This window comes from Hemiscyllium ocellatum, chromosome 7 (genome assembly GCF_020745735.1).
Source record: "Hemiscyllium ocellatum isolate sHemOce1 chromosome 7, sHemOce1.pat.X.cur, whole genome shotgun sequence".
NCBI classification, from domain to species: Eukaryota; Metazoa; Chordata; class Chondrichthyes; order Orectolobiformes; family Hemiscylliidae; genus Hemiscyllium; species Hemiscyllium ocellatum.
This window is the reverse complement of record NC_083407.1, coordinates 5,983,157-6,005,788: the sequence shown is the minus strand read 5'-3', so window position 1 is coordinate 6,005,788 and position 22,632 is coordinate 5,983,157. Positions and strand designations below refer to the sequence as shown.

Here is a 22,632-nt window from a genome sequence, read left to right as displayed (position 1 = left end):
TAATCTAATCATAAACCTCTTCTGCACCCTCTCCAAAGCCTCCACATCCTTCCTGTAATGTAGCGACCAGAATTGAACATAGTACTATTAAATGTGGCGTAACCACATTTTGAAGCTGCAACATGACTTCCTGACTCTTGTACTCAATTGCCCTTCCAATAAAGGCAAGCATGCCATTCGCCGCCTTCACCATCCTATCTACTTGCATGTGCACTGTCAGGCAGATATGGACTTCAATCCCATGATCCCTCTGTACATCAATGCTGTCCATTGACTGTATACTTTCCCTTAACAAATTTCCCCAAGTGCAGCACCTCACACTTACCCAGATTAAATTCCATGTGCCATTTCTCCATCACCACCATCTCCGCTGCTTAATCTTGAACTAAACACTTGGTAATCTGAACGTTATATCAATGTTCCTTTGGCTATTCAATAGTGCATTCTTCTGGTTTTGTCTTAGGCTCTTCCATGTTGAAGATTCTAATCGATATGTACTGATTGTGACTGTTCTCCTCAGCAAGATGTGAAATCATTGCAGTCAGAACAGAACAGATTCAGAAGGGTAGTTCCAGGAATGACAAACTTCAAGTCATTTAGACCGAGATCAATCGGCTCTTGATGAGTCAGGGGATCAACTGTAGCTGGGAAGAAGGCGGGAGAATGGGTTTCTCCTCCTCCCTCACAGCTACCTTACCCCCAGTCCCAGCCCCCTCCCATTTATCTCTCAGCCCCCTTGGATCACCCCCTCTTTCCTGATGAAGGGCTTATGCTCGAAATGTCGATTCTCCTGTTCCTCAGATGCTATCTGACTGGCTATGCTTTTCCAGCACTTTTTGACCATGATCATATGATGGAGCAGATTCAATGGGCTGAATGGTCTAATTCTGCTCCTATATCTTATGGTCTTCAGTGATGAGGATAAATTAAAGAAATTGGGGCTATACTCCATAGTCAGAAGAAGACTGAGTGAACATCTGATAGAGTTTTTAAAACGGCCCTCCCCCACATCTCCACGCAGTTCAGACCCCAACTACTCACTGTGTGAAAATGCTTTTCCTCACACCATCCTTACTTTGTTTTGCACTTCACTTTAAATCCAAGCACCTCTCGTTCTCCTTCTGTTTAAAAGTAGAAACAGACTCTCCCTATTGACTCTGTCTAGACTCTGGCTTTGAAAACTTTTATCCGATTTCGTCCCAGCCGCCGTCTCTCCAGAGAGAGCAGTCCCAACATCTTCAATCTTTCCTCATCATGGAAGTCTCTCATTCCTGGAGCCATTCTTGTAAATCGCTCTGCACTCTTTCCAATAGACTCATACCTTTCCTGTAATGTGGTGCACACAGCTGTATAAAACACTCCAGCTGAGGGCTAACAAGGGTCTTGTACAAGTTCAGCATCACCTCCTTGCTCTTGTTCTTTATGTCTCTCTTAATAAAGTTGATAACGTGTGCTTTATTAACTGCTCTACCCTCCTGTCCTGCTGCCTTTAATGATCTATACAAATTAAACTAATCTCTTCTGACTGCCCATGGTCCATATCCCTCCATTCCTTGCTTATTCATGTGCTTATCTAACATGCCCTCTGCTCCTGCACCCCTGTAGAATTTACCCCCTACTTTATATTGTTTTTCAATGTTCTTCTTATCAAAGTGCATCACTTCACAGTTCCCTGCATTGAACCTCATCTGTACCTATCCACCCCATCCACTAAATTGTCCTTTTGGAGTTGCACACTGTCCTCCTCACAGTTTATAATCCCTCCAAGCTTCATTCCAAACTTTGAAACTGGCTGCTGCACACCAAAATCCAGATCATTGAGATAAATCAGGAAAAGCAAGAGGCCCAATACTGACCCCTGGGGAACTCCACTATAACCCTTCCTCCAATCCAAGAAATCACACCAATGCCTCTACTTCCTCAGGAGGCTAAGGAAATTCAGCATGTCCACAATGACTCTTACCAATTTTTTGAGATGCCAGGATGTATCACAGCGTGGTGTGGCAACTGCTCTGCCCAGGACCGCATGAAACTACAGAGAGTTGTGAACACAGCTCAACCCATGACACAAACCAGCCTTCCTACCATTTATACTGCCCACTGCCTCGGTAAAGCATCAAAGATCCCTCCCACCCTGATTATACTCTCCCCCACCCTCTCCCATCTGGCAGAAGATACAAAAGTTTGAAAACATGTACAAACAGATTCAAGAACAGTTTTTTCCCCGCTGTTATCAGATTTATGAATGGATCTTGCATATATTCGAGTTGATCTCTCTCTGCATCTTCTCTGTAGCTGTAATGCTATTCTGCATTCTGTTCTACTATACTAATGTAGAACATAGAACAGTATAGCACAGTACAAGCCCTTCAGTCCACGATGTTGTGCCAAGCATTTATCTTAGTCTAAGATCAATCTAACCTACACACATGCAGTTCCTTGGGCTCCTCCATCGCCAAACCATGGCAACATGACGCCTGGAGGAAGAGCGCCTCATCTTCCGCCTAGGAACCCTCCAACCACAAGGGATGAATGCAGATTTCTCCAGCTTCCTCATTTCCCCTCCCCCCACCTTATTGCAGTCTCAACCCTCCAATTCAGCATCGCCTTCTTGACCTGCAATCTTCTTCCCGACCTCCGCCCCTACCCCCTCTCCGGTCCTCCCCCTCTCCGGTCTATCACCCTCACCTTAACCTCCTTCCACCTATTGCATTCCCAACGCCCCTCCCCCAAGTTCCTCCTCCCTACCTTTTATCTGAGCCTGCTTGGCACACCTTCCTCATTCCTGAGGAAGGACTTATGCCTGAAACGTCAATTCTCCTGCTCTTTGGATGCTGCCTGACCTGCTGTGCTTTTCCAGCAACACATTTTTCAGCTCTATTCTCCAGCATCTGCAGTCCTCACTTTCTCCTAGTTGATTTTAACCCACACACCCCTCAATTTATTGCCATCCATGTGCTTGTCCAGCAGTCGCTTAAATATCGTTAATATCTCTGACTCTATTACCACTGCTGGCAGTGCATTCCACACACCCACTACTCTCAATGTAAAGAACCTACCTCTGAAATCTCCCCATACCATTCTCCAATCACCTTAAAATTATGCCCCCTCGTGTAGCCATTTCTGCCTGGGGAAATGTCTCTGGCTATCTACTCTATCAATACCTCTCATCACATTGTACAGCTCTACCAAGTCACCCCTCTTCCTTCTTCTCTCCAATTTGAAAAGCCAGAGCTCACTCAACCTCTCTTCATAAGACAAACCCTCCAAATCAGGCAGCATCCTAGTAACTCTTCTCTGCAGCCTCCGTAAAGCATCTACATCCTTCCTATAATGAGGCAAACAGACCAGAACCTTGTCTAAACATGGTTTCATACAACTGCAGCAAAACCTTGCGGCTTTTAAACTCAAAGGGCCTGCTTCTGTGCTGTAGAACTCTTATAGAGACATTGTTCTGATGCTTGTGTTTCATGTTGGTTATTTTTCAGCGTTCTCTGATCAACTATAAATCCTCGATGGTGATGCGATCTATCCATGAGCTGCTTGAGGACACATCCGGCCACACCAACATCGGAATTCCCAAGCACCTGAGTGAGAGCCGCCTGGGCTCTGTTTTGTCTTCCTCCTCAGACTCCGATGATATTGACGAGGTCCCCTTTATCCCAAAGCCCCTGGAGTCTGAGCTTCTGTCCTGCCGGCTCCCCCTACAGCAACTCCGGCGAGACCATGACCAGGCGTCAGTCGCGCAGAATGGACTGGGCCCAGCGGCTGGTGAGGAGGCAGTGTCTGAGCGGAGAGCCACTCCCAGCCCCTCGCCCAGGAAAAGTAAAGAAGAGCTGGAGCAGAGCCAAAGCCGGAGGAAGGAGAATGGGGAGGCCAAACCGGAGGGTGCAGCCAAAACCCGGCCAAAGGTATCGAGGAAGAGATCAACGGATGTCGAACCTCCTGAGTCCTCCTCGGATGAAGACTCTGAGGCTCAGAGGAAGCCCGGAACGCTGAAACGTAGTCTACGGAAGGGAGTGAGTATTGACTCCCCGGATTCTCTGCGGGCGGAAGCGGCCTCTAGGAGGGGAGAGTTCCGCCGGGGCAGTTCCGCTGACTCTGCCCTGGCTCTGTTGGGTGCCCAGGAAGTAGGTGAGGGTACGGGCAAGGAGGAGGAGGCGAGGACACGGACGGAGGGGCCAGGCAGGCTAAAGAAGTCCATGTCCATGGAGCTGCCCAGGAGGAGCCCGAGCCCTGGAAGGCTGGATGACCTGGCGGCCCAGAGGCGGAAGGGAGCAAGCCCCTTGCAGGAGGACTACGCCCTGAAACTTGAGCTGATGAGGCAGCGTCTCCTACGGGGCGGCTCCGTCGACAGCAAGATGAGCGGCCTGCGGGGCCCCCTGCTGGAGCACCTGGGAATCCCGGATGAGCCCAAGCCACGTTCCTCATCCCTGGAACGTCATTCCCTCCGTCCTCCGAGGCCAGAGAAGGCCACCACTCAGGTAGGTAGAAGAATACACGGTAACGAGGATAGGGAAAAGCTGCAAAAGGAGTGAGCAAAACCTTCACAAAATGGACCATAACATGGGAAAATGTGACCCAGTCCATTTAGGCAGGAGGAAGAGAAAAACAAATTTAATTGAAATAGAGGAGTCTTGAACTAAGCAGTGCAGAGGGATCTGGGTGTCCTAGCACAGGAAACACAAACTGTTAATGTGCAGACACAGCAAGTGAACATACAGATGGATCTGAGCGTGTAGGTCCACAATTCCCTAAAAGTGGCTTCACAAGTGGCTAAGGTGATGAAGAAGGCAAATGGCATTTTTTGCCTTCATTGGCCGAGGCATGGAGTACAAGAGTTGACAACTATGTTATAGTGATATTAAACCCTTGTTAGGCCGCATTTGGAGTGTTGTGTGCAGTTTTATGGTTACATGAATAGGGACAGAATAGAAGGATAGAGACCGATTAAAGGCAGTAGGTTTGTTTTACAGTTTAGTTAGGACATGATGATCAGCACAGGCTTGGAGTGCTGAAGGGCCTGGTCCTGTGCTGTACTTCTCTTTTGCTCTTTGTTCTTTCAAATGGAATGATGTTGTTTATTGAAAGCAGGAGATTGCAATATTATAACGGCATCTATCTGATAATGTATATAAATAATAGATGTAACGTGTAGGGGTGTTCAGCTACAGTTATACAATGTACTTGTGAGATTGCATCTAGGGGTACAAAATACAATATATGTAAGAAATAATATAATTGCATTTAGAACAGTTCTATCGGAAGGATGTTGTGAAACTTGAAAGAGTTGGAGAATTTGAGCTATAAGGAGAGGCTGAATGTGCTGGAGCGATTTTCCCTGGAGCGTCAAAGGCTGAGGGGTGAGCTCATAGAGGTTTAAAAAATCATGAGGGGTATGGATAGGATAATTAGACAAAGTCTCTTCCCTGGGTGGGGGAATCCAGACCTAGAGGGCATAGGTTTAAGGAGGGAAGGGAAAGATATAAAAGAGATCTAAGTGGCAACTTTGTCACACAGAAGGTGATAAATGTATGGAATGAGCTGCCAGAGGAATTGATGGAGGCTGGTACAATTACAGCATTTAAAAGGCATCTGAATGGGTATATGAATGGGAAGTGCTTAGAAGCATATGGACCAAGTGCTGGCAAAAGGGACCAGATTCATTTCGGATATTAGCTTGGTATGGACGAATTGGAGCAAAGGGTCTGTTTCTGTGCTGCACACCTGTGATTCCTACAGGTTATGTGCGGAGGTGGGTGAGGGAGTTCTGACGAGGGAAGTTGAGCAGGTGACTGAGACATACAATACTCTGAGGGGAAGGACAGGCTGATGTGGACAGGTTGTGGGAGAGATTAGTGCGAGATGGCACAGTTTCAGAATACAGATTCCTCCATTTGAGATGGAGATGGGGCAGATTTCTTTCCTCTCGGGGTGGGGGGGGGGTTGAGGTGGTTAGCCTTTGGATAAAGTGGGTAGAAGGTCTATCATTGCTTTCCAGGGAGGAGTGGAGCTGGTCCACTGAATGTGATTTCAACAGACCTCTGCTGAACAAAAGAGTTGAGGGCTGTGACAGAGAGAGAGGAGAATAACAGCAAGGCCAGAACCAGGTCAGCCCTGACCTTACTGAATGGCAAAGCCACTTATGACAGAGATCAGGAAAAATGAAAGATGGAATAGTGTGGGGAAATGTGAGATTATACACATTGGTAGAACAAAGTCAAAAATCACACAAACACCAGCTAAGTGTCCAACATTGAAACCACAAGCTTTCAAAGCACTGCTCCTTCCTCAGGCAACTAGTGAGACAGAATATATCAGACACAGAATTTAAAGTAAAAGATCAGCGGCTCATACAACTTATGCGACTGTACTGAACCAACCTGGATGGTTATTAAGTCTTTAAACAGTTAGAATGGAGGTGCACGTTTCGATTGATTAATATGTAAATCCCAGAATTTCTTTCAGGTCACTGCCCAGAGATAACTTCAGGTTTTATCAGAATAAGGGAGACCTGACATCTCCACATCACACTTTGCTAGGAAGAGTAGAAGCACAGAGTATTTTTGAAATGGGTAAAGGCTTTGGAAATCTGAAGCACAAAGGCATTTGGGAATCCTAGTTAAAGATTCTCTTAAGATTCACATGCAGATTCATTTAGCAGTCAGGAAGGTAAATGCAATGTGAGCATTGATTTAAAGAGGGTTAGAATACAAGAGCTGAGATGTACTACTGAGGCTGTATAAGGCTCTGGTCAGACTGCTTTTGGAATATTGTTAGTAGTTTTGTTCCCTGTATCTAAGGAAGACTGTGCTGGCCTTGGAGGGGAATCCAGAGGAGGTTTACAAGAATGATCCCATAGACAAAGGGCTTGTCATATGAGGAGTGGTTGAGGATGCTGGGTCTGTACTCGATGGAGTTTAATAGGATGAGGGAGGTCTGATTGAAACTTACAGAATACTGAGAGGCCTGGATAGAGTGTCCGTGGGAAAATGTTTGCATTAGTAGGAGGGACGAGGACCAAGGGGCACAGCCTCAGAGTGAAGGGACAACCCTTTAGAACTGAGATGAGGAGGGATTTCTTCAGCTAGGGGTGGGGGATCTGTGGAACTCATTGCTGCAGAGGGCTGTGGAATCCAAGTCATTGAGACAGAGCTAGATAGGGTCTTGGTTAGTAATGGATCAAGGATGACCGGGAGAAGGCGGGGGAATGGCGTTGAGAAACATATCAGCCATGATCGAATGGCAGAGCAGACTCAATGGGCTGAATGGCCTAATTATCATGTGGTCTTAAACTGACCTTAAAGGATTTTAGTTTTGGAACTCTCTTTCTCCAATGGAGAGCATGTGGGAGAATCTGGAGCTAGAGGTCAGAGTTTAAACATCAGAGGTCACCCAGTCAAAACGGAGATGAGGAAACATTGTTTGCTTTCAGATGGTAGGAAGTCTTTCGAATTCCTGTCCTCAAAAGGCAGTGGGTTCAGAATCTTTCAATATTTTTAAGGCAAAGGGAGATAGATTTTTGATGGAAGATTATCGGGGGATGGGGAGAGGTTCAGGTTAAAATCCAATTGTATTGAAGGGGTGTAGCAGTCTTGAAGGGCTAAGTGGTCTTTTCGTGTTCCTGATAGCTTTCGTGTTTCTGTGTTCAGCCCAGGTTGGCCAGGGCAGTATCAAGTGAGACGGCTCCTAATGAGGAGCCCTCTGAAGGCCGTATCCTAAGGAAAAGTGCCTCATTCTCCCAGGGGGAGCCCACAATCCTGCACCGGCCCGTGGGAGCTCCGCTGGAAATTCCTGTCCCACAGCCGGATTCCAGAGGCTACTCTGAGCCCTCCTTCCCACTGAAGGAGTCGCCCTCGCTCTCAGCGCTGACCGATCCTTCCAAGTACGATGGTTCAAGACCCCCGACGCCGGTCAGGTCTGCTATCAACAAGGAGCAGAGAGCGGCCACGCCCGATATGAAGATGGTGGAGGAGCCCAAGCCAGAGGTGGAGGGGCCCTGCAGGAAGACAATGATCGGAAAGACTGCAGTCATCACCCACAGCAATCTGACGGCTGACACCCCCCCCCTCACCCCTTCCAGTCTCGCCTCTGAGCTGCTCCAGGCAGACGACCAAACCTTGGTGACCCCCACCATTCCAACCCCCACCTCCCGCGGAGAACGATTAAGCATGGGACTGGCTGCTGGAGGCAAACTCCAAGCACCTGCCCCAGCAGCTCCCCTGGCAGTCAGGCCCCTCCCCATCCTGGAGCCTCCAGATATCACCTCTGTGTCTGCTCAGGGGGCAACAGATGTGGTCAAGACCTGGGATGGCTTGGACGAGAGGTCAAGTAATAGGGCCCCAGGCTTCCCAGAGAACAGCCAGCCACCGGCGATCGCTCTGGCTCCCGGAGATGGTGTCAAGCCCTCTGTCTTGGTCCCCCAGCCGGATGGAGCCCCCCTGGGGCAGGGGGAGCAGGGTCAGCCCAGTCCAAACCAGATGGCCGTCCCCACCATCAAAGTCAAGTCATCCAGTATGGGCCAGTTCCTGAACATCGAGAATATCGATTCGGAGGAGATCTTTGAGGCCAAGTTTAAGAAGGCGAAACAGTCATCGTTGACCCGAAGTCTCAAACATCTGATGAGACCCAAATCTGAGGAGAAGTTGGGGCAATCAGCCCAGAAGGGGGACAACATTTACCGCCCGGGGGAACGTGGGGCACCTATACAAGTCCTGAAGGGACAAGAGACTTCCCTCAGCTACAACGAGGGCAAATCCAGGTCCAGGTCTGAGCAGAACATTCTAGAAGCCGCAAAGGAGCCTGGCTTCGTGAGGAAGCTGTCACTGAGGTTCAAAGGGGCGCCAAAGGAGGAGAAGGTGAGGGATGAGTTGCCAGTTGGAGGTCGCAAGCATTCCTGGTCTTTTGGGAGAAGCAGTGGGAAGGACAGGAAACCGGAGGAGGGGTCAAACTGGGAGAGCGGGAAACGGGAGCCCACCTCCCCCCTGAGCGAGTCTGAGCCCCTCCACAAGGAACACAAGGACTCGCCAGCCCTGGCCGTGAGGAAGAGAATCGAGTCAACAATCTCAGGCATCTCTCTGCGGTTCAGCCGGAGCCACTCAGAGGAGAGAGTGGAGGGTATCGCCTCAGAGCCTGGGGTCCCCGCTGTACAGGAGGTGAAGGAGAGCAAGCGGGGTCCCTTCCTGTCCCTACTAAGGAGATCCACCTCAGAGGCAGGGTCGCTGAAGAAGGTGGGCATCCCACAGAACCAGCTGGCAACACAGACTCGCCCATCCTCAGAGTCACTGCAGTCAGACACCAGCGTGTCCTCCAAACAGGAGAAAGGTATGGAGAACTCCCTCAGATAGCCACACTCTCCCTTTCTCAGCTTCCCCAGTCTTGTACAGCAAGAAACAGTTCGTTCGCACCAACCGGCCCAGGCTAGCTTTGAGAAAGGGTCACTACACTTGAAACGTTAACTTGGTTTCTCTCTCCCCACAGATGCTGCTAGACCTCCTCAGTTTCTCCAGCAATTTGCCTGGTGTTAAATTGCACCAGTTGAAGATTACAGTTTTTGTTTCAGGTTTCCAGCATCCACAGTTCTTTATCGTACAACACACCACCTCCCCCCCCAGTATAGAAGCAGGGCCATTTGGCCCATCGAGTCTATTCTGGCCCTCTGAAGACATCTCATCCAGACCCTAATCCCATTGCCCTAACCCACCTATTGCCTTAACCCTGCATTTCCCATGGTTAACCCATCTAGCTTGCACATCGTTGGATGCTACAGGTAATTTTCCATGGCCAATCCACCCTACCTGCACATCTTTGGAAACTGGAGCACCCGTAAGAAACCCACACAGACATGGAGAGAATATGCAAACTGCACAGCGACAGTTGCCTGAGTTTGGAATCGAACCTGTGTCCCTAGCCCTGTGAGGCAGCAGTGCTAACTGCTAAACCACCTTGCCAGTCCTTTCTCTTGTGGCCCACACTTTAAGCCTGCATGTTATCAGAGCAGAAGTAGGCCATTCAGCCCATCGAGTCTGCGATGAGTTCACGGCTGACCTGATAATTCCCAACTCCCATCAACATATCCATGTATTCTTTCCCTCCTCTTACACCAAAGTCTCCTCTCCCAATCTCAGTTCATGTCAAATCCTGGCTCCCCACCCCCAGCCCTCGCCTCGCTAACCTGCATGGGCTCCCAGTCCAGTATTACGTTGCTTTTAAAAGTCCTAAATCCCAGTCTAGACCCGCCTCTCCCTATCTCTGGTCGCTCCGCGATCTCTCTGTCCCTGCAGTTCGGCTCTCATTCACAACGGCTCTCATTTGTTCGACCAATGGTAGCGGTGAAGTCTCCAGCTTCCTGTGTACAAAATCCCTCCCTCAGTCTCTCTCCAAGAGAGGTTGATACAGCACTCCCTCTCTGTAAGTTTGTTCTCTGTTTGGGTCACTGACTCGTGCAGAAGTGGCATTTTGTTGAAGCTTTTCAAATGCCCTCATCAGGACACTTCACAAGAATAGCAAATTATAACATTTATGTGCTCTTTTAATGGTTTCCTTGACGAAGCTTTCGGTGACATTTCCTCACGTCACCGAAATTTACTAATGTTCTGCGGGTGGGTTTAAACTAATTCAGCAGGGGCATGAGAACCTAAATTGTAGTTTGACTATACAGGAGGTTGAGAGTAGTGAGGTTTGGAATAAAGTAGGTGAATTTGCAGCATGGATTAGTACCTGGGATTTCGATGTTGTGGTCATTTCGGAGACATGGATAGAACCAGGACAGGAATGGTTGTTGCAGATTCCGGGATTTAGATGTTTCAGTAAGAGCAGAGAAGATGGTAAAAGAGTGGGTGGTGTGGCATAGTTAGTCAAGGACAGTATTATGATGGCAGAAAGGACATTTGAGGACTCATCCACTGAGGTAGTTTGGACTGAGGTTAGAAACAGGAAAGGAGAGGTCACCCTGTTGGGAGTTTTCTATAGGCCTCCGAACAATTCCAGGGATGTGGAGGAAAGGAAAGCAAAGATGACTCTTGACAGGAGCGAGAATAACAGGGTAGTTGTAATGGAAGACTTTAATTTTCTGAATATTGACAGGTAATACTATAGTTCAAGTATTTTAGATGGGTCAGTTTTTGTCCAATATGTGCAGGAGGGTTTCCTGACACAATATGTAGACAGGCCAACAAGAGACGAGGCCAAAGGCAATTAAGATGCGATTAGGCAAGATTTAGGGTGCAGAGGACAGGGAAGGAAACTGCAGGGAGGGGCACAATTGAAATGTGGAGCTTATTCAAGGATCAGCTACTGTGGGTCCTTGATAAGTATGTCAGGCAGGGAGGAAGTGGTCGAGCGGGAGAGCTGTGGTTTACTAAAAAGGTTGAAGCTCTTGTCATGAGGAAGAAGAAGGCTTATGTTAGGTTGAGACGTGAAGGCTCAGTTAGGGCACTTGAGAGTTACAAGTTAGCCAGGAAAGACCGAAAGAGAGAGGTAAGAAGAGCCAGGATGGGACATGAAAAGTTGTTGGCCGATAGGATCAAGAAAAACCCTAATGGTGTTCTATAGATATATCAGGAATAAAAGAATGACTAGAGTTAGATTAGGGCCAATCAAGGATAGTAATGGGAAATAGTGCATGGAGTCAGTCGAGATAGGGGAAAGGCTAAGTGAATATTTTTCGCCAATATTCACACTGGAAAAAGACAATGTTGTTGAGGAGAATACTGAGATAGTCTATTAGACTAGACAGAATTTTCACAACTCTGGAAAGTGTGAAAATAGGTAAGTCCCCTGGGCCGGATGGGATTTATTCAGGATTCTCTGGGAAGCCAAGGAGGAGACTGCAGACCAGTTGGCTTTGATCTTTATATCATCATTGTCTACAGGAATAGTGCCAGAACACTGGAGGATAGCAAATATTGTTCCCTTGTTCAAGAAGGGGAGTAGAGACGACCCTGGTAATTATAGACCAGTGAACCTTACGTCAGCGACTAGATTAGATGGGATTGCGGTTGACAAAGAGGAGGTTTTAGCAATTTTAGAAGATTTGAAAATAGATAAGACCCCTGGGCTGAATAGGATTTATTCTCGGATTCTCTGGGAAGCCAGGGAGGAGCTTGCAGAGCCTTTGGCTTCGATCTTTATGTCATCATTGTCAATAGGAGTAGTGCCAGAAGACTTGAGAATAGCAAATGTCGTTCACTTGTTCACAAGGATCTATTTTGGGACCACTGCTGCTTGTCATTTTTATAAATGACTTAGACACAGGCATAGGTGGATGGATTGGTAAATTTGAGACGACACTAAAGTTGGTGGAGTAGTGGACAGTTTGGAAGAATGTTACAGGTTGCAGGGGGACTTGGATAAACTGCAGAATTGGGCTGAGAGGTGGCAAATGGAGTTCAATGCAGCTAAATGTGAGGAAATGCACTTTGGGAAGAATAACAGGAAGGCAGAGTACTAGATCAATGGAAAGATTATTGGTAGTGTGAAGGTGCAGAGGGATCTTGGAGTCCATGTACATAGATCCCTAAAAGATGCCACCCAGGTTGATAGTCCTGTTAAGAAGGGATACGGTGTGTTAGATTTCATTCATAGAGGAATTGAGTTCTGGAGCCATAATGTCATGCTGCAACTATACAAAATGCTAATGGAGCCACATTTGGAATTGTGTAAGTTCTGGTTGCCATATTTCGGGAAGGATGTGGAAGCATTGGAAAAGGTGCCGGGATTTACCAGGATGTTGCCTGGTCTGGAGGGAAGGTCTTATGAGGAAAGGCTGAGAGACTTGGCTCTGTTCTCATTGGAAAGAAGGCGGCTAAGAGGGGATTTGATAGAGACATACAAGATGATCAGAGGATTGGATAGGGTAGACAGTGAAAGTCTTTTTCCTAGGATGATGATGTCAGTTTGTAAGAAGGGGCATAAGTACAAATTGAGGGGTAATAGATTTAAGACCGACATCAGAGGCAGGTTTTTTTATGCAGATTGGTAAGGGCATGGAATGCCCTACCTGCTAATGTAGTCAACTCAGTCACATTTGGAAGATTTAAACAATCCTTAGATAAGCACATGGATGATGATGTGATAGTGTAGGGGGAATGAGCTGAGAATAATTCACAAGTCGGCACAACATCGAGGGCTGAAGGGTTGGTTCTGTGCTATATTGTTCCATGTTCTATGTTTAAGAAAGGGGATTGGGACAACCCTGGTAATTATAGGCCAGTGAGCGTTACTTCAGTTGTGGATAAAGTACTGGAAAAGGTTATAAGAGAAAGGATTTATAATTTATCTGAAAAGGAATAATTTGATTAGGGATAGTCAACATGGTTTTGTGAAGGGTAGGTCGTGCCTCACTAACCTTATTGAGTTCTTTGAGAAGGTAACAAAACAGGTGGATGAAGGTAAAGCAGTTGATACGATGTATATGGACTTCAGGAAGGCATTTGATAAGGTTCCACGCAGTGAGCTATTGCATAAAATAGAGAGATTTTGGATTGAAGATGATTTAACGGTTTGGATCAGAAATTGGGTTGATGGGAAATGTTCATCACGCAGCTCAGTTACCAGTAGTGTATCGCAAGGATCTGTGTTAGGGCCACTGCTGTTTGTCATTTTTATAAATGATCCTGCTATGGGTGTAGAAGGATGGGTTAGTAAGTTTGTGTATGACACTAAGGTAAGCAGAGTTGTGGATAGTGCTGAAGGATATTGTAGGTTACAGGGGAACATAGATAAGATGCAGAGCTGGGCTGAGAAGTTGCAAATGGAGTTTAATGTGGAAAACTATGAGGTCGTTCACTTTGGAAGAAATAACAGGAATGCAGAGTACAGGGCTAATGGTAAAATTCTTGGCTGTATAGATGAACAGAGAGATCTCAGTGTCCAGGTGCATAAATTCTGAAATTTGCCATCCAGGTTGATAGGGTTGTGGGCTAAAATATATTGCTGGAAAAGCACAGTAGGTCAGGCAGTATCCAAGGAGCAGGAGAATCGACATTTCGGGCATGAGCCCTTCTTCAGGAATTTTCTAGGAGAAAGTGAGGACTGCAGATGCTGGAGATCAGAGCTGAAAATGCCCGAAACATCGATTCTCCAGCTCCTTGGATGCTGCCTGACCTGCTGCGTTTTTTCAGCAACACATTTTCAGCTCTGATCTCCAGCATCTGCAGTCCTCACTTACTCCTGATAGGGTCGTGAAGAAGCCATATGGTGTGTTGGAATTTATTGGTAGGATGAATTGAGTTTCGGAGCAGCAAGGTAATGCTGCAGCTGTACAAGACTCACCTGGAGTATTATGTGCAGTTCTGGTCACCACATTATAGGAAAGATCTGGAAGCTTTGGAAAGGGTTCAGAGGTGATTTACTAGGATGTCATCTGGTACGAAGGAGAGTCTTACGAGGAAAGTCTGAGGGACTTGAGGCTGTTGGAGAGAAGAAGGTTGAGAGGTGACTTAATTGAGATGTATAAGATAATCAGAGAGTTAGATAGGGTGGACAGTGAGAGCCTTTCTCCTCGGATGGTGAAGGCTAACATGAGGGGACATAGCTTTAAATTGAGGGGTGATAGATATAGGACAGATATTAGGGGTAGTTTCTTCACTCAGAGAGTCGTAGGGGCATGGAATGGCCTGCCTGCAACAGTAGAGACTTGCTGACGTAAAGGGCATTTAAATGGGCATTGGACATACATATGAATAATAATGGACCAGGGTAGGTTAGATGGGCATCAGATTGTTGCGCCAACCTGTGAAAACATCGAGGGCCGAAGGCTGTAATGTTCTATGTTCTAACTACTGACTCAGTCTGCACGTTTACCTTGAAAGAACTCCCAAGTTGAATGTTGATTTTTATTTATTTGTTTTTTGTATGAGGGGGTCACTGGCCAGGCTAACATTTATTGCCTGTCCCTGCTTGCCCAGAGAGTAGTTAAGTCAGCCACTTTACTGTGGTCTGGAGTCACATGTAGTCTAGTAGCAGCCATCATCCAACCCACATCTTCAACAGAGGAGCTACACCCACAGCTGCCTTCTCCTCAACTCCACGCTTCTGTCCTGGAGAGAGACACCTAAAATTGGTGACATACCACAGGAACTCACCAAATAAACAGAGTGACCACAGGAGCTGGTCAGTGGCTGGGAATCCTACAGCGAGTAACTTACCTCCTGATACCCCAAAGCCTGTCCACTATTTACATGACACAAGTCAGGAGTGTCATGGAATACTCCCCACTTGCCTGGATGGGTGCAGCTCCAATAACACTCAAGATTGACAACATCCAGGACAAAGCAGCCCACTTGATTGGCCTTGATTGGCACCATATCCACAAACCCTACTGCGAATCCTTTTGCAAGGATGCCTGCCTTGAAGAAGTTCTCCTCCTCTCTCTACAAGAATCTCAGGGAATCCCTCTCCCACTGCAACTCCCAGGTACTCTATGCTGCTCTCTCCCCACCCACACCTCCCTCTAACTTATCTCTCCATGCTTCCAGCTCACTGCCTTTATTCCTGATGAAGGGCTTTTGCCCGAAACGTCGATTTCGCTGCTCATTGAATGCTGCTTGAACTGCTGTGCTCTTCCAGCACCACTGATCCAGAACCATATCCACAAACATCCACTCCCTCCACCATTCAGACAAGTGGGGAGAATTCCCTTACCATCCTGACTTGTGCCTTGTAGCTGGTGGACAGGCTTTGGGGAGTCAGGAGGTGAGTTACCCTCTGCAGGATTCCTAGTCTCTGACCTGTTCTTGTCACCAGTGTTTATGTGGTGAGTCCAGTTGAGTTTCTGGTCAATAGTAAGCCCCAGGATTATGACAGTGGGGGAATGACCACTGAATGTCATTGTTTTGAGTGGATGTTGCCAACGATGGGCAAATATTGTGTAGCAATGCAGCCAGCAGTGACAGAGTCCCACCAACGACAAGGGGTGGTTTTAAGAGTAAGTTTATTTTAAAAACTTGTCTTTAATTGTCTGCAGCATCTGCTCATGGTGAGCGAAGGTCACAGTGGGAACGCTGGGGATTCCTGCGAATGAGGAGAGACAAGGCAATATCACAACCCAATATCTCCCTGGCTGTGGCATCTGAGGAAGCCTCAATGCTCTATCACAGAAGTGCTTCAGGTAGGGGAGAGGGAGCTTTATGCTGTATCTAACCCCGTGCTGTTCCTATCCTGGAAGTGTTTGATGGGGATAGTGTAGAGAGAGCTTCACCCTGTATCTAATTTCATGCTGTCCTTGTCCGAACAGTGTTTGATGAGGGACAGTGTAGATGAGCTTGAATCTCTGACTAACCCTATGCTGTCTCTATCTTGGGAGTGTTTGAAGGGGGCAATGTGGTGGGAGCTTTATTCTGTATCTAACCTCTATCCCTGTCCTGAGAACTCTGTTTTTAGTTCCAGGACATTGCATTGGGGTATATGTGTCTATGTGAGTATGCGTGTTTTATGCCTTGGGTATGTGTATGGGAGTGTGAGGATCTGTGAGTGTGTGTGTCTCTAAACTGATGGTGGGTGTGTGTGTGTGTGTGTGTCCATCCTTGAAGTTGGGGTGGGGTGGGGGTGAGGGTGGGGGTGGGGGGGCGGGGGGAAGAGTTGTGGAGATTGGAAATGTTCAAGGTAGTTTCTCCAGGAATTTTGAGTTGTTTTGTGTGTATGTTTTCTCCTTTGTGTTTTCTTTTTGTGTGTTTGTGTTTTGTGTAATGGCTTGTTCTAACAGAATTTCATTCAAACTTGACAAGATTTGATTTGGTTCATCTTCACAGATTTCCCTCCTGTCTTCCATGTTAAACTTAAAGACCAGGTGCTGCTTGAAGATGATTCCTTGACTCTCTGTAGTTTACCAGCAGGAAGCCCCACTCCCACTGTCATCTGGTCAAAAGGTCAGTAATTATTCATTCCTGTGACCATCCCATACTGTAAATGGCAGCCCTGACGCCCCCATCACTGTACAGTTGCACTCCCTTTCTCTGACCTATCTCCACAATACACAACTTTGTTTGGAAGAATGTTGAAAATCAATATAAAATGGGGAGTACAATTCCAAACAGGGTGCAATAGCAGAGGGAGCTGGGGGTTCAAGTGCACAGATTATTGAAGCTGGACAGGGCAATTAATAAAGCACATGCTGTCCTCAACTTTATTAATAGGGACATGGTGTACAAGAGCAAGGAGATGATGTTAAACTATTGTTAGACTTCAGCTGGACTATGCTATACAGTTGTGGGCACCACATTATCAGAAAGATGAGAGTGTGCAGAGCGATTTACAAGAATGGTTCCAAGAATGAGAAACCTCTGTAATAAGGAGAGATTGAGGAGTTAGGAGTTTAGATTTAGATTATTTACAGTGTGGAAACAAGCCCTTCGGCCCAACAAGTCCACACTGACCCGCCGAAGCACAACCCACCCATACCCCTACATTTACCCATTACCTAACACTACGGGCAATTTAGCATGGCCAATTCACCTAACCCGCACATCTTTGGACTGTGGGAAGAAACCAGAGTACCCGGAGGAAACCCACGCAGACACGGGGAGAACGTGCAAACTCCACACAGTCAGTCACTTGAGGCGGGAATTGAACCCGGGTCTCTGGCGCTGTGAGGCAGTAGTGCTAACCACTGTGCCACCGTGCCGCCCACTCTCCTTTGAGAGAAAGTGGCTGGGAGGAGATCCGGATAGAGGTTTTCAACATCATGAATGGGGACTAGATAGAGAGAGATCGGGAGAAACTGTTCCTGTTTGTAAAAGGAGCAAGAACTGGAGGGGCATAGAATTAAAGTGAAGTGAGAACAAAAAGCTTTCTCACTCAGTGAGTATTAACGATGTGGAAGGCACTGCCTGGGAATGTGGGGGAGACAGGTTCAGTTGAAGGTTTCCAGAGGGGAATAGCTATTTGGATGGAAATGGTGAGCCAGGAGGTGGAGAAATGGCAGGAGATAGGCACTAGGGGAAAAAAGTGGGTGGAGGTTGGATGGGCTGAATGGCCTCTTGCTGTGCTTTAATAATTCTGGGATACCTACTGTTTCTCCTGGGTTTTCCTTCCAGACCAACAGCCTCTTGTCTCTGATGACCGGGTTTTGATCGTGTCCTGTCCTGATGGCCGCCAACTCGTCACCATCGCAAAGACCTCACGAAAGGACGTTGGCGTGTACGAGTGCTCAGCCACCAACCCACTGGGCTCAGCCCACAGCTCCTGCACTGTCTCCCTCGCTCGTAAGTCACCACCTGGGAAGGACAACCAGACCAACAGGAATAGTCCCCTACTCTGACAATCTTAGGAAACTGGGCTGTAAGGCAGGGATATTCCAGATTAAGGTTCCTGTCAAGTTGGGCTGTTATTTTCTCCTGCCCTGATGCAAAATCACCATAGCTCCAGATAATGTTCTGGGGGACCTGGGTTCGAATCCTGCCACGGCAGATGGTGGAATTTCAATTCGCTGAATATCTGCAATTACGAATCTAATAATGATCATGAATCCATTGTCAATACACCCGACTGGGTCACTAATGTCCTTTAGGGACGGAAACTACCACCCTTACCTGGTCTGGCCTACACATGACTCCAGACCTACCGCAATGTGGTTGACTCACAACTGCCCTCTGGGCAATTAGGGATGGGCAATAAATGCTGGCCTAGCCAGAGATGCTCTCATCCTGTGAAACAATAACAAAAGAGACCCACAGTAATGTGGCTAATTCGTAACTGTCCCCTAGGTAATAATAGCCAGTGATGCCTGCATCATGTGGACAAATTTATAAAAACCAAGCAAGCCTGATACCGGACTGTTAATCTATTTCTTCCTAGTGAGACTGGCTAAGGAGTAAACCCCAGCCAGGCCTCCAGGTCCTGTTCTTAGGTCCCAGGTTACCTGTTTAACTATCAAGAGGCACCTTGGTTTAATAACTCAACAAAAGGAAACTCGCACTTCTGACCATGTGGCAAAGCCTCAGTGCTGCAGTCTGGCACCCCTCTCAAGCCTGGACTCTGTGCAGTGGCTGTGCTTGTCCTCCTGTCTCAGAACCGAGAGCGCTACATGCTGAGGCCCAGCAGCAACAGCCCCCTCACCATATGCGCAGACCCTCTGATGTGAACAGAGCCCCACCACAAGTCACCCAGTTCTCCCCCTCTTCCCCCACAGGGCTCCCTGGGAGGCCAGGACCCCCCGAAATCCCTCAGATGTACAAGAACACAGCACTCATCCTGTGGAAACCTGCTGATACACTGGGCCCTTGCACCTACACGTTGGAGCAGAAACGTTCCGGTAAGGATTCCATCCAGTTGGTACGGGGTTGGGAGGGGGAAGGGGTGGGGGAGGGAAGAGGTGAGAGAGAGGAAGGTGGCTGGTTTTTGTTTCCTATACCAATCCTCAGCATTAGCCAATACCACGAGTACTTTACCTGTCCACTCACCCTTACTGGGTTTTGTCTTTAAACCATTGGAAAGGGTAAAAGGGCACACACTGCCCGTATCAGTGGTGAACTCTCCTTCTTTATGTTCATTTAAGCGGGCATTGGATAGGCATTTGGAAGTTATTGGGCTAGTATAGGTTAGGTAGGACTCGGTCGGCGCAACATCGAGGGCCGAAGGGCCTGTACTGCGCTGTATCCTTCTATGTTCTATGTTCTAGAGAGAGCCTCAATCTCCTTTATCTTCAAATTCCCACTTTCCCAGTTTTGTGTTGAACGTTGTCTCTACTTCTGTCACCATTGTGTCTCCCATCTCCACCCTGCCCCAGCTCCCCACCCCAATGTAGCCTGCTCACCTGCTACCTCTACACTTGGCTGGTCCCTCAGTTTCCAGGGAAAAAATGAGGACTGCATTTCTGATGAAAAGCTTATGCCCAAAATGTCGACTCTGCTGCTCCTCAGATGCTGCCTGATTGGCCGTACTTTTCCAGTGCCACACTTTTTGACCCATCAGTCTCCAGCTCAACATTGCATATTCTCATCCTCTGTAAACATGGACAGTTCACCTCTGAACCTACAGAGTCTCACTCACTCACTCAGCTCCTAGTCCTATAAATCCGTATAGTAAAAACAATGACTGCAGATGCTGGAAACCAGATTCTGGATTAGTGGTGCTGGAAGGGCACAGAAGTTCAGGCAGCATCCACAAAGCAGCGAATTTGATGTTTCGGGCAAAAGCCCTTCATCAGGAATAAAGACAGAGAGCCTGAAGCGTGGAGAGATATGCTAGAGGAGGGTTGGGACGGTGAGAAAGTAGCATAGAGTACAATAGGTGAGTGGAGGAGGGGATGAAGGTGATAGGTCAGGGAGGAGAGGGTGGAGTGGATCGGTGGAAAAGGAGATAGGCAGGTAGGACAAGTCTGGACAAGTCATGGGGACAGTGCTGAGCTGGACGTTTGGAACTAGGGTGAGGTGGGGGAAGGGGAAATGAGGAAACTGTTGAAGTCTACATTGATGCCCTGGGGTTGAAGTATTCCGAGGCGGAAGATGAGGCGTCCTTCCTCCAGGTGTCCGGTGGTGAGGGAGCGGCGGTGAAGGAGGCCCAGGACCTCCATGTCCTCGGCAGAGTGGGAGGGGGAGTTGAAATGTTGGGCCACGGGGCGGTGTGGTTGATTGATGCGGGTGTCCCGGAGATGTTCCCTAAAGCACTCTGCTAGGAGGTGTCCAGTCTCCCCAATGTAGAGGAGACCACATCGGGAGCAATGGATACAATAAATGATATTAATGGATGTGCAGGTAAAACTTTGATGGATGTAGAAGGCTTCTTTCGGGCCTTGGATAGAGGTGAGGGAGGAGGTGTAGGCGCAGGTTTTACAGTTCCTGCAGTGGCAGGGGAAGGTGCCAGGATGGGAGGGTGGGTTGTAGGGGGGCGTGGACCTGACCAGATAGTCACGGAGGGAACGGTCTTTGCGGAAGGCGGAAAGGGGTGGGGAGGGAAATATATCCCTGGTGGTGGGATCTTTTTGGAGGTGGCAGAAATGTCAGCGGATGATTTGCGAAGGTTGATAGAGTGGAAGGTGAGCACCAGGGCGTTCTGTCCTTGTTACGATTGGAAGGGTGGGGTCTGAGGGCAGAGGAATGTGGACGAGATGCCTTGGAGGGCATCTTTAACCACGTGGGAAGGAAATTGCGGTCTCTAAAGAAGGACGCCATCTGGTGTGTTCTGTGGTGGAACTGGTCCTCCTGGGAGCAGATATGGCGGAGGCAGAGGAATTGGGAATATGGGATGGTATTTTTGCAAGAGGTAGGGTGGGAAGAGGTGTAATCCAGGTAGCTGTGGGAGTCAGTGGGCTTGTAAAAAATGTCAATGTCAAGTCGGTCGTCATTAATGGAGATGGAGAGGTCCAGGAAAGGGAGGGAGGTGTCAGAGATGGTCCAGGTAAATTTAAGGTCAGGGTGGAATGTGTTGATGAAGTTGATGAATTGCTCAACCTCCTCGCGGGAGCACGAGGTGGCGCCACTGCAGTCATCAATGTAGCGGAGGAAAAGGTGGGGAGTGGTGCCGGTATAATTACGGAAGATCGACTGTTCTGTGTAGCCAACAAAGAGACAGGCATAGCTGGGGCCCATACATGAGCCCATCGCTACCCCTTTGGTTTGGAGGAAGTAAATCCACATCCCCATCAGACATAAGAACAGCACTAGGTGCCCACATCCCCATCAGACATAAGAACAGCACTAGGTGAAAGTGAGGACTGCAGATGCTGGAGATCAGAGTCAAAGAGTGTGGTGCTGGAAAAGCACAGCTAGGAACAGCAGTAGACCATTCAGTCCATCAAGTCTGCTCCACCATTCAATGAGATCGTATCTGATTTGACAATCCTCATCACAACTTTTGTCTTAGTGAGATCACCCTTTGATATCCTTACTGATGACAAGACAATGAACAGCTGAAATAGGCCATTCAATCCATCAAGTCTGTTTTACCTCCCTCCAGGGCCCCACCCTCTTTTTGTGTAACCTTCCGCAGCCTCAGCCATTCTGAGTCCCTTCAATCTTCCGATTCTAGCCACTTGCAGTTTTCCAGTTTCTGACTCGCTGAAACAAACACAAAATGCTGGAGAAACTCAGCAGGTCTGGCAGCATCTGTGGAGAGAGAGCAGAGTTAACATTTTGGGTCCAGTACCACCCTCCTTTGGAGAGTTTTCTTCACCATTAATCCCAAAATTCCCTCCATACTTTCCTAAGCCTTTCTCCCTCTGCTTCAAAAGCTCCGTCATTGGCCCAGCTCTCACTCACCTGTCCTCATATATGAAGAATGATCACCCTGTGAAGTGCCTGAGGGATGATGATAAAGTTGCTATGTAAATGCAAATCATATGTTTAACAAAAACAATTGATTTCCGGTGACAGGAGAGGACAGCTGGAAGGTTATCTCCGCTGGAATCACTGACTGTTTCTTCAATGCTACTGAGTTAACAAGTGGGACCCTCAGGTTTCGAGTGGCTTGTGTTAACAAGGCTGGTCAAGGCCCCTACAGTCCAATTTCGGAGAGGATTGTTATAGAGGAGGAGAAACCAGGTATGTAGGATCATTGTGTGAGCTCTCATGAAAGATACACAGGTGACAGGTCCATTGCTGCTCAACCCCCCGAAATCCCATAATTCACCTGGCTGGCTTGGATTGAGATTGGGTTGGTTTCGGGGGAGATTGGTTTGGGTTGAAGTAGGTTAGA

General features: G+C 47.8%; 1 protein-coding gene across 1 annotated transcript in view; it reads left to right on the top strand.

The window, feature by feature from the left end:
- Nucleotides 1-22,632, top strand: part of spega (striated muscle enriched protein kinase a) — a 198,003-nt gene that overhangs the window by 147,386 nt on the left and 27,985 nt on the right. The window contains exons 28-34 of the mRNA XM_060827721.1: nucleotides 3,489-4,484; nucleotides 7,653-9,324; nucleotides 15,968-16,111; nucleotides 16,752-16,868; nucleotides 18,036-18,203; nucleotides 19,130-19,252; nucleotides 22,311-22,478. Of these exons, the coding sequence (XP_060683704.1) occupies nucleotides 3,489-4,484; nucleotides 7,653-9,324; nucleotides 15,968-16,111; nucleotides 16,752-16,868; nucleotides 18,036-18,203; nucleotides 19,130-19,252; nucleotides 22,311-22,478 (3,388 nt within the window). The remainder of the gene's footprint in view (nucleotides 1-3,488; nucleotides 4,485-7,652; nucleotides 9,325-15,967; nucleotides 16,112-16,751; nucleotides 16,869-18,035; nucleotides 18,204-19,129; nucleotides 19,253-22,310; nucleotides 22,479-22,632) is intronic.